Source organism: Eupeodes corollae, chromosome 2, assembly GCF_945859685.1.
Source record: "Eupeodes corollae chromosome 2, idEupCoro1.1, whole genome shotgun sequence".
Lineage (NCBI taxonomy): Eukaryota > Metazoa > Arthropoda > Insecta > Diptera > Syrphidae > Eupeodes > Eupeodes corollae.
In genome coordinates, this window is record NC_079148.1 from 46787347 (window position 1) to 46799910 (window position 12564).

At 29.5% G+C, this 12564-nt stretch overlaps 1 protein-coding gene across 3 annotated transcripts in view; it reads right to left on the reverse strand.

The window, feature by feature from the left end:
• LOC129948030 (probable serine/threonine-protein kinase DDB_G0282963) overlaps window positions 1-12564 on the reverse strand; it is a 43780-nt gene that overhangs the window by 15930 nt on the left and 15286 nt on the right. For 2 of the 3 annotated variants that reach the window (XM_056058838.1, XM_056058837.1), the window contains exons 3-4: window positions 4499-4682; window positions 83-265 (exon numbers count right to left, since the gene is read on the reverse strand). In XM_056058838.1, coding sequence (XP_055914813.1) covers window positions 83-265; window positions 4499-4682 — 367 coding nt within the window. Of the gene's footprint in view, window positions 1-82; window positions 266-4498; window positions 4683-12132; window positions 12442-12564 lie in introns of all 3 variants that reach the window. The other variant, XM_056058839.1, reaches the window with a different exon arrangement.

Consider the following 12564-nt stretch of genomic DNA (forward strand, 5'->3'; position numbering starts at 1 on the left):
GCATGTCATTAGTGTAATTGGAATATATTATGTATTGACGATGGAGTTACTATAATTTACATATTATTCAAGATATACAAACCTCAACTTGTTGATTCTCAGCTGCATCGTTTATTGGACTTTTACCATATTTATCGAGTGATAGTTTTGCACCGTGATTGAGAAGCCATCTGACAGTTGTGAGATGACCGCGTGAAGCAGCAAAATGTAGAGGAGTAGCACCATCACCGTCTCTCAAATTTGGGTCAACACCTTGGTCTTCCACCTGAAATTAATATTTTTACAATAACATTCGTTGTCAATTTAAATAATGTAACAGGTGATGGTATACATTAAAGAGGTAAAAACATATGAAGTTAAATCACAATAAGTTGCAGGGTAACAAACTACGCGATGGTATCCAACAAATATAAAAATTGACAACAGCTGCTGTTATTAATTTTTGATATTAGGAGACGCAAAATACACTTATTTTGAGGACTTTGTTATTGATTTTTTGAATAAAACCTACAATCTTTCTCTAAATCAAAAGGTTGCTGAGACAACACTAAGTACCTTAGGTGACCAACCTGAACTTTTGTCCATTTGAATAATCTAAACAGTTTTGCCGAGCTTGTTTCTGATATCCAGTGGAACAAATCTAAAGGATATGTACGGGTGCTTGTCTTGTTGACTTGGAGAAGGCCTTTGACACCGTATGGTTAGAGGGTCTGTATCTTAAGTTAAACAGCCTTGGCATAAGTAAACCAATGTTGTATATACTTTAGAACTTGCTTATTCCCAGACGGTTTATTGTCAAAATTTGGAAATGTAACACCTACCAAAATCTTTGATATTAAAAATGATCTTCAACAGGGAGCGGTTTAATCGCTGATCTTATTCAGTATTTACACCAGTGATCTGATAGCAAGTCTGACTCAGGCGGCAATAGCGTACGCCGACGACCTAATTGCGTACAGAATGGTCCCAAAAATTGAGGTTATCAAGACACTTTTGCAGGGTGACTTCGACAGGATTCAGCAATACGAAGAATGGAAGTTGAAAATCAACTTTCAGAAATGTGAAACTATTCTGTTCAGGACTCCACTTTATGGAGCCTCAAGGGATACGAGAAAGAACTGTACAGATCTAGTGATAAAATAATAAATAAAAGTGTAGTAAAGTGCCTTGACATCTGGTTGGATCAGTACTTGTATTTCGACAGACGTATGAGAACTGCTCTGGCCAGAGCTAGGGGAGCCTTTTCCTTGACAAAATGGTTGTTTTTTAGCAGCCGTCTTAACAGAAAGGTCAAGGTGATTTGCTACATGTCCCTTATTCGGCCGATGATTGCCTATGGGTGCCCGGTATGGTTCAAAGTTGCCCCATCTCAAGTGGAAAACAAATCGGGTGTTTGAGAGACAATATGTGCGACGTTGCCTTGGACTGCAGAGTCAGAGTACAAACAGTACTATTCCAACCAGGTTCTATGCAAAAGAGCCAACATAAGCAGAATAGATAATTTCTTGCTGATGCTTGGTAGGGGTCACATTGCGAAAGCGATGTCGTCGACTAACAATGAGTACTACACGTTTAAGTTGCAACATTCCTCCAGAAGCTTTTCTCTTTTTAGACAATCGAGGGCTGATACAGGATAGGGAGGCTGTTCCGCTTATCTACCACGTCAGCCGTAAAAATTTAGATAGGCAACTCCTTTACTGCCTAGACATCTTCGCACTGGACGGAGCCGAGTGCCTTTGGTTTAGTAGGACTGTTTCCGATAGGGACCGACGAGATATGGTGAGGCAGGAGAACCAGCTTTGGTGGCTTCAAATTGAGAACGTCATTCAAAGTTGTCTAGGGCATTTGATCTTGGCCGGCTTACATAGGTTTAAGGATTAGGTTAGGGTCAGTTATGGTGCCACAAAAAAAAATTATATTAGATAAAAAAGGTATCTGTGGCTGTTCTGGGTTTTAAGTAATTTTAAGTAGTATTATTGGTTTTGGTTAGTTTTAAGCAGCTTAAGTATTATAATTTAATTTATTATAATTTAATTATATTGGGTTTCGGTTTTCTTTTTTTATTTAGTTTTAAGTTTTATATAAAATAAAAAACAATGGTAAAGATACCAAGTTTTTTTTTTATAAATTTTCTTTGTTGTAGTTCTTTAAGTTCTCGTTATTTAGCATTCAAATTGTTCTTAGGCCGAAAGGCAGTAGTTATAAGATAGATTAACTTAGAGTACCCACATTGGGGCTAGTTTTTTAAAGAATTTTTGTCTAGCTTTAAGATTTTGATAAAATAAAAATAAAAAGAAAACAGTTTTGCTGAACTAACAAGTTAATTTAATTTTTTTTTAACGTTTTGTTTGTATGGTTGATAATTTTTTGTGTGTTATAATTATGAACAATTATGAAATGAAACTTGTATTTAAACATTTGGAACTCTACAGACCCTTAGTCGGACGTTCGCATCGTTTACTTCGTGTATAAAAGACTAAATAAATCAAGACCTTTCTTTTATTAAAACATATCGTGTTTTTACGTGATCTCATATGCCATCCTGTTTCAAATCATTATTGTTTCACTTTTACACAAGTGTATCGGTTACACAAGTGTATGTGTAGCTATTTTTTTTTTTCAAGAAAACCTAGATTTTGGACTATTTTGGAACAACCTTGACTTGAACCATTTTACTTTCCCAAAAAATATTTGTATCCGTTTCAAAATAAGAAGACTTTTTAGGAAGCGGTAACTTATTGAAAAAGTTCTGCCGTTTGTTGGATAATTTTCCTGTACTGTATTATTTGGTTGTACATAACTTCAAAATGTTCACGAATTTTGTAGTAAATTTAAACAATTTCGATGCGTTCCATTTTTAGTAATGGCGTTTTTTTGCATTGTGTGACTTGCTTTTAATTAAAAATAAATATTCTGAAAATAAATTTAAAACACCCTGCGAAGTGCAATACATAATAAAATCTCAAGCAGATACTTTTGTCACCAACCAAAGTGAAGTACGCGCATAATTCTAAATTTTCAAATAAAAGGTTTTAAGAATCATCAACCTTTAAAATCATTTGTTTCAATATAATAAAGTTGCAAAGCTGATTATTGTAAGACATATTAATTTTTCTTTGTAGGAAAAACAATCAAAATAATCCTCAAAATTCTTTTATTTCTTTGTGATTTTGTTATGTTTCGTTATGTTATTCCCCTCGAATGCTTGAAGTGCAATTTTAGATGCATCAGCATCGCACAAAAGATATAAAAAGAAAGTTGAGCTTGTCTTGTGTAGATTTTCTTTTTTGTATTTCTTACTTCTTATTTAGAAAGGTGAATTGCAACTCTTTGCTTTTAGTGTTTTTGCTTCATCAGTTGAATGTTTTGATAGGCTGTTTTACTTTGTATTATATTTAATGTCCATGCTATTGGCGAGGGAAAATCACTTCACAAAAGCAACGTTTGTTTTTCTTTTATATTTTCTTGTAACACCTCTTCACGGTGTGGTGTCTTGATGAATTTATTTTAATCGTTTTTTGTATGCGATACATTTGATTTAAATTGTTTGTATATCTATAATAAATGTTACATGTTTTAAAAACAAGATCAAACATTGGTTGAGTGACAGATGTGTCTTGCTCCGTTAAGCTTTGGAAGAGGTTGGAGTCTTAGGTCCAATTTTCAGACCTATACAAATGTTTAATATATTATATGTGTATAAAAATGTAAAAAAATTGAAAATCGGATTCTGAATTTTATACAACATTATATATTTTTAAGAAATGCATGCGAAAGAAATTGATTCTAAAATCAGTCTAATGCAGTTTTTTAATTGTAGCTTTCTTTTTTACATTTAATTCTTTAACAAATTAATATTTACAAAACAATGAGATTATCACAAAATATTGAGGTACATATAAGATTGGGTCACTATGGCGTTTAAGCACTTTTTTGATTGAATTTTGGTTTACCTTCTGTGTATTTAAAATGCACAGAAGTTAAACCAAACTATGTATATTTTATGTTACTTTTCAATTACCGCAAAATTGATAGGAATGTGCATTCATTACAATTTTTCATTTAAACTTTAAGGATTTTAAAATTGAGAACCAACCAGTTTGAGCTGTAGGTAGTGATGTTTATTTTAAATTTTTGATCAATTACTTTTTCAGGAATTTTGTTAAGAAGATTTTTGTATAAACTGCTTGTTAAAAGTCGTGTTTGTTAAATGTGGTTAACATAGGTTTACAAGAAGTAAAATTATAAACACCGTATAAAATATGAAAATCCATTGCTATGTATAAGCAGGTGTACCAACAAAAATGTAAATAAAGCTTTTTATTGATATCGTCTCGATTTTATGTGAATGAAATGTTGCTAATTACAATTTACACGTAATGCGTAAAAGTTAAGAAACATTGAAAAGTATTAGAAAAAAAACCACAAGTAATTAACTGACTAGATTACATCGTTTGTCAATAGGTTTGGGTAATATATTTTGTACAGTTTAACTTACCATCCATTTGAGACAATCCAAACAACCCATTTGGGAAGCGGCATGAATCGGTGCCATTCCATCCCGTGCACGTACATAGAGAGATCCGCCAGCTTCAAGCACCAAAAATTTTAATACCTCCAAGTGTCCTTCTTGCGCAGCTAAATAAACTGGTGTGACATCGTTATCCATTTGTGTATTAGCACTGAAATAAACAAATATATTGACGCAACTGTTAATGGTGTACAAAGTAGTTTGATATAAAGTTTAATGGATATCTATTTCAATCGAAGTCAATGACAAATTTGTAAATTTAAACGAGATTTTTTGGCATTTCGCTTAAAATTTAAAGTTATAAAAATTGGGTACAATTTTTAACGCATAATTTTGTGACTTTTTCACTGGGATATTGTGAGAAAGATTTGAAACTAAGTTTAAGCTTATTGGTTTTTTTAATATCTACTTATTTATATTTATTAAGAAATGGTTTTTAATAAATTAGTTAAAACTTCGTTCTTATTAAGCTAAAAAATACAAAATGTTAATAACTCAAGTACTCATAGTTAGAAAGAACATCAACAAAAAAAATGAATTCAGACTTTAAACTTTTAGTCTTTAGTTTGTGAAAAAAGTGATTTAATTTTCTCAAGCTTTTGTCAAAAACAATTTACAAACTTACTGTACATGTTTCGAAAACAAAGAATTATGTGAAATCACTTTTTCATTGATGCTTGTATTCTTCGAAAAATGCGATAACATTTTTTTTAAATTTGCCTAGCAAATTTCTTTAAAAAAAAGTCAGTTGCGTCAATTACGGACTGTCAATTTTTTTTAGATGGCAAAACAGCTTATAGAGAACGAAGGACTTGTGACTCACAGCTCTCAACCATTAATTTGTAAGATTAATGTCAGATATGGAGGGGACCTACGGTTTTTATGCCGAATCGAAACGGCTAGTTTGAGGATGCACTCTTCCCGTCAAGTGTAACTCTTTAAGGTTTTGTCAATTTCTATTGACAAAAACTATGGCGAAATTAAACCCATGTGCTATTAAAGTCTTTCGTACTAAATTTTGAATGAACTAAGCTTGTTACATATTTCAAATACGTATATTTGAAAATTTGTTCAGTAGGCTTAAGAAACGGGAAAGTAAAATATTAAGACAATTTCAAAGCCAGAAGTTAAATGACCTACACATTAAAATTGTGCTATAGAAACTAATTGATAAATCAGATTCTAAAAACCTTATTCTCAGATTTTTGACAGCTTAAACGAAAACTTTGTATTCGAAATATGGGAAATCACCTTAATTTTACGATGATCGTAAATGAACATAAGTAAAAATGAAAACTTCCCCAAAGAAATTAACGACAAAAGTGGAAAAACACAGCAAAAATAAACGTTACAGGATTGCAACATCCTGTTTAAGAATTTAAAAGTAATACAATCTGCGAAAAATTTTGTTATATCTAATTTATGAAACTACTTGATAAATGTTTTTTTTTTTATAATTAGCGAACACTAAAATTGTTGAATATACTTTAAATATGCCAAAGACACAGTGTGAGCATTAGGAAAAAAAGGAACCTATGCACAATTTAGTTAAAAAATAAATAAACCAAAAACAGTTCAAGATTTGTTTAATTTCAGAATTGTTTCGATTTAATTGATTTCAAATCTTTTCTTATTTTGTGTAACTAAACTCAATTCCGACTAAACTCAATTATCGATTATATTTCTAAAAGTTTTTTTTTGTTGACGGTCAAACTTTAGTTAAAGCAATATAAAAATATTATTTGATTAACTAAACCATTTTTTCGTGTATTTGAAAGCAATTGGCCCATATTATTATATTTATCTTGATTGCATTGAGCATTTTGAAAGGTATTTTACAATAAAATATAGAAAAATGATAGAAGGGCTTTCATTTGCAAGATCACCACCATAAGAAGTTAATAGTGTGTATCACAAACAATTACTTTTTTTATGCGTTTGAAATTCGGCAATCTTAATTAAATACAGGAAATACATCAAATGATGTATGGCGTATAAGCAATATTTATTTCTGATTTACTGGTATTTACTTAACATGAATGTATTCTATGTTCAGACTAATTCCAAAGAAATCGTGTATTTTGTATCTTGTCAAACTTGGTGCCCCTGTAATTCAAAAACATTTCCGTATTTTCATTGCTATGTGCGCCTAAAATTGCAAAGTTTAAAGAGTTTTGAGGTATAAATAATATTAATATTTATTTAACTGGAAAAGATTAAACAAATTTGTTGAATTGTGAAAAAATGTTTAAATATTAGATACTCGTAAGATTAGATTAGATAGATTTGTATTGATCGTCTTAAATAATTTACATTGTTTACAAAAATCAAAAAAAGCCGTCTGCCTAGTTGACAAAACATAAATTGGAAACTTATTTGTTATAAAATATAATTTATAAATAAACGAATTAGTTACATGATTTAAAAAGTTTTTTTTTTGTAATAGTGTTTTTAATTTTAAAATATTATATTATACTATTTTTTGAAAATCAAATTCATATTATTATGAATCATAACGATGAGGTGCTGAAATTCGCTTTTAATTTTTGCAATCCTAGAGAAAAGAATTAAGATGCAAGATGACGCCTTAAAAACAAAAGTGTCATTTTTCAATCATTTGTTTTTGTTTTGGTAAATACGTTTGATATTATAATTCAATTCGATCTTTATATGCATTATCATGCAAACGAGCTTTTATTTTTGAATGTAAAATGGGATTTAAATTAGCCAATTTTGTTATTGTTTTTCTTAAACAAAAATAAAATTAAACAAAAACACATAATGTAGGCCTCGATTTTGAAAGTAACATGTCAAGGTTGAAGTTTGTAAAAATTAAACGATCATAAATACACATAAACACAAAGGGTTTGGTTTAAAAATATTTATCGATTTAATTGCAAAATTAAGTTATATTTTTTTTATAATATTTATATGCATATTATTACTGAAAGTTTTTCTGAACTAAAGCATTTTGAAGCAAATTCCTTGGGCTGATTCATATAAAGATGAAATAAAAGATTTTAAAGCAAAAATTACAAATTCGTACTAATTACTTTTTAGAAATGTTATTTAGCCAAAAAATCAATTAACTCCAACTTGAAATATTTTTAATTTTTGCGGTGTTACCAAATATTCATATTCATAATATTCAAAAAATAATTCAACTATGGAATTCGCGCAAATCAAAAGCTGTGTCGAAACTGACATATTCAAGGCAAAAGCAAAAATTTGATTATTTTTTTTCGAATTCATTTTAAAAGGAGCATTAAATAATAATTTGTAAACATTATTTTTAATAAACATATACATACATGTTCATGTTATTCAAAATTACGCAATGAGGTAAACAAAATATTATTTTAAGTTCATTTTCAAGTTAGTTTATGGAATTCAAAAGGTTATTATAACCCAGAATCCCAAAAATTGCGACAAGAAAGTAACGGCAGAAGACAGAAGCTTTTCTATAAATAAATTTGTTGAATTTTTGTTCATTAAATTTTGTGATGTTAGAATAAAACAAATCCCGGAAATTACTACAAAAATGTGTTTTTGGGAATAACACCAGACATTTTTGTGGTTCAAATAAAAAATAGAGATTTTTTTTGGGGAAATATTGAAAATTGTGCCAGAGTAAAGTTTTAAGAAATTCATTGGAAATCGAAATGAAAATAAAGCCAAAAAAGGCATTTCATGCCTAGTTTCTAAATCTCTAAGTAAAACTATTTTAAATCTTAAACTCAGCTTAGCGTCATGATTCAGAATAGATGTTCTTAAAGGCTTTTATATTTTAAAAATTTGAAACTTTACACACTTATCCCGAATCCTATAGAGTTGCCAAGCAGATACATCGCTAAACACACACTTTAATGCTTATTTTTGTAATTAAAACTTTAACATAGCGAGTATGTTTTCAAATAATACAACTAAACGGCTTCTTAATTTTCTACAAATGAATTCATGCTCAAAACCATTGCAGAACTGGTTTTCTTAAGGTACCACAAAAATGCAGATATAGAAATTTTATACAATAGTTCGAACGAAGTACAGTGTATGGTTTATACCTTTCCTTTAACTAGAAAAAAAAAATGCCAGAAAATTTAGAAGAAGAGTATCGAAAAAATTAGAAAGTTTTTCAAAAGATGTAAGTTTCTTTTTTAAAACAACAAGTCAAAATTGTATATAAAGAGTTTTCTTTATTTTTTCAAATTATTTTTTTCGGCAGCCATTAAACACGTTGAAAAAAAAAAACAGAATACAGAAATGTATTGCTTTAATATTATCGTAATGAGTTTTTAATTATATTATAGACTTTACAATTTATCTTGTATTTAGAAACAAGGTAATAATCTATAATTTGATTCAGATCAGTACAAGTACCGGTTACTTTTAGTTAAAAAATGAAGGACCATGTACTTGGTACTTGAAGATCACCAATATTAGTACTTCAAAAATGCTTAAAATGTACTTGTCAACATCACATTATCCAGTAAAATACATCCAAAGTACTTGAAAAATTATTTGAAAGTATTGCAGTACTTAGTAAAAGTAGAAGTAAAGTAAGTTCTGGTACTGGCGATTAACAAGTTTCAGGTACTTGATTTTTTGAAGTACCAGCACCAGTATCCAGTATAAATAAATAAAAAAGAGGCTGGAATGCGACCCATACTGATAACTTCCCATCCCGCCTGTCGATTTCACTTGCTTAAAAGTTTGTATATATGCATCAATTTTTACCAAATTTGCGTAGTATTTTTTTTGTAGATTTTATTTTATAAATATCGAAAATAATATTCTCTGTGAAATAAAATAAGTTTGAAGCCAATATTTTTAACTTTTCAAAAGCTATTTAAATATTTAAATGGAAAGTAAATTTTTACCAAGTTTTAGTACCGTTTTTCTTTTGGTTTTTATTTCTTATAAAAAAAACTGTCAATTCTTAAAATTTTATCGAAATATTTCTTATAAGATAAAATTAGTTTCAAGCCAATGTCTAACATTTTTACGTCGAAAAACAATTTTTACCAACTTTTATAAATTTTATAAATTTTGTTTAAGGTTTTTATTTTTTGTAAAAAAAATTACAATTCTATTTGTTTTAAAAATGTTTCCTAATGTTGAAAACAATATTTCTTATAAGTAAAAAGTAGTTAGAAAGATATTTGAGCCGAAAATCAGTTTTTAACAACTTTTGTTAAATTTTTTTTTTTCGGTTTTTAATTTTTTGTAAAAAAAAACAGTCTATTCGGTTTTTTTCAAAATTTTACTGAATATCTGCAACAATATTTTTTGAATGATAAAAGTAGTTTAAAGTCAATACCTCAAAGTTTTGAAAATATATTTGATTCGAAAATCAATTTTTACCAACTCTTATACATTTTTTTTGGGGTTTTTATTTTTTGTAAACAAAACTGTCAATTCGATTTTTCTCAACATTTTTCGGAATGTTGAAAACAATATTTCTCATAAGACAAAATAAGTTTGAAGCAGTAATCTCAAGTTTTTGAAAAGATATTTGAGTTGAAATTCAATTTGTACCAACTTTGAGTAATGTTTTTTTTAGGCTTTAATTTTATATGAAAAAACTGTCAATTAGATTTTTCTCACAATTTTATCACATATCAAAAACATTATTCTTCGTTGCACAAAACTGTTTTGAAGATGAAATCATATTTCAGTAGTAAAATTTTCGAGCTAACAATTTTTTTTTTTAGTTTTTTTTTTTTTTATTTATAATAACCGTTAATTGTATTTTTTTCTAAAAATATACTTGTTTTGTATCACATTACAATATATAATATAAAATTTAATTCAAGTCTCTAGCGTCATTGGTTCATGAGATATTTTGGGGTTAACCAAAATTGTCTCATTTTTTTAAACTGCTATGAAAAAACCACCCACTCAATTTTCTTGAGAGCCCTTTCTGCCTTATTATCTGTATAAGAAAATTTACTTGAAATCGATATCTCTTCTGGTTCTTGACCTATGGACGACGAAAATAATGTCACGAACGTACGGATGTACGAACGCATATAATGTACACACGCACGCCCAGACATCTTTCTAAAAATCTTTTGTTTCGAATCTTGGGACCTTAAAACGTCGAGAAGTGTCAAATTTTCAATTTGACAAATCGGACCCACTACAATAACTTCCTATGGGAAGTTAATAAACCAGGTGGCGCAACACTCGGCTAAGAACTAGAGCCATAGTGACTTACAACTCTCAACCATTCCTGTGTGCGAGTAATGATATCAAGGATGAAAGGGACCTACAGTTTTAAGCCAAGTCCGAATGGCTGATTTGAAAAAGCACTTTTCATGACAAGAATTACTCTTGGAGGATTTGTCAGTTCTTCGCAAGAGTCCGTACCCGTGAGAAAGGATCGAACCGAAGACCTCTGCCATGAAGTCCAACCCACTAACCATCATTTAACGGGTACTACAGCACCCGGTATTTGGTACTTAAAAAGTATGCAGTCCAAATGTACTTAAGTACTTTACAACTCTGATTTGATTTAATGTCCCAAATTCTATTTCTATTCTGTTCCAGTCAATATATAGATATTGGCTGTCTAATAATTTATTGGTTTCAAACCGAATTTCCACAAGAATTCAGAAGAGACAGGGAATGGTTCTAAAAACTAGAAATACAGTAAGTACAAATCAAAGCATGAACAATATTTCTTTTTGCAGTTTGCTAATTCAAAACTAAATATTTAGTTTACACTTATGCAAGTGATTATCGTCTAGTTTTTCCCCAGCATAAGAAATCAAAACAAATATATTTCAACAGCTGATGTTAATAAACTACAACTTTCCATTTGCGTCTCCAACACTTCCAACAAAAATTAAGCATAGCAAAATATATGAGCAATTATTTCCTAAAATCAAAAATACCATAAGCTAAGTACGAATGTTCAATAAATTGCCCTCATCATAATCTATTGTATTCAATCGCTAACGCATATCAACCGTAAGCAAAGCATTTTGATTTTTAAAAACATTTTAATTTCAACCTATCAATTAATATTGTATAACTTGGTAATTTGTTTGATAAATTCCAGTATACGAGTATACCCATTAGTTGGTTGATTTGATTTAATTAAATGCACATAGTGGTAAATACATCTTTTAGTAACTCCAAATAACCGTTTGATATACTTTCGATTCAACTTTCCGATATATTTATGTATCTATACGTAAGTATCTATCTAGTATATGGATGTATCTTTTCTTCATGTCTTAGTTTGTTATTGTTTCCCTACAAAAGACAATAACTCTCACTTTGATTTTAAACAGTTACATAATGACAATATACGAAATGATATGGTGAGTATCTTCTATATGATCATCAAAATACGAAACAAGTCACGAACAGAAAGAAGAAAAAGGAAGAAGTGAAAAGAAAGGGAGTAAAGATTGAATAAATAATTAACCACATAAAAGATACATAAAATTAAAAAAAAGGTGCAAGTGCTGTTGCAGGTTTACCAACTAACATAAACGTTAATTTTGTTGACAAGATGATAAAAGAAAAAAAAACAACAACAACAATAAGAACAAAAGTAGAAGATACGAAAAGAAAAGATATGAACAAATTACCTTACAACACTTCGTCTATTATTCCGCTCTTTACGCACTAGAATCTTATTGTTCTCATCTGTCTGCTCTAGTTTGTCTATGGTTGCATTTTTATTACCACCGCCATCGTCATTGGCCAAAATGAATTCATTAGATGCAAGTGTTGTGGCCGTATTATCGTTGCTTTCACTGAACTCATTAACTATTGAACGAATATCACAATTTGACGACGACGATGATGACGATGCTTTCATCTTGGTTCGTCGAAACGACGTCAAACTTGTCATTTTGCCGAGTAATCCTTTTTTAGCATTTATCGTTGAGAAATAGCTAAACATGAATAAAAATATTATGTTGGATTTATTTTTATCGGTCTAACTCTAGTTTTATAACAATCCAACTACTCTTGCATGCAAAGCAATTTCGTCTATTTGAGGATATAGTGAGATTTAT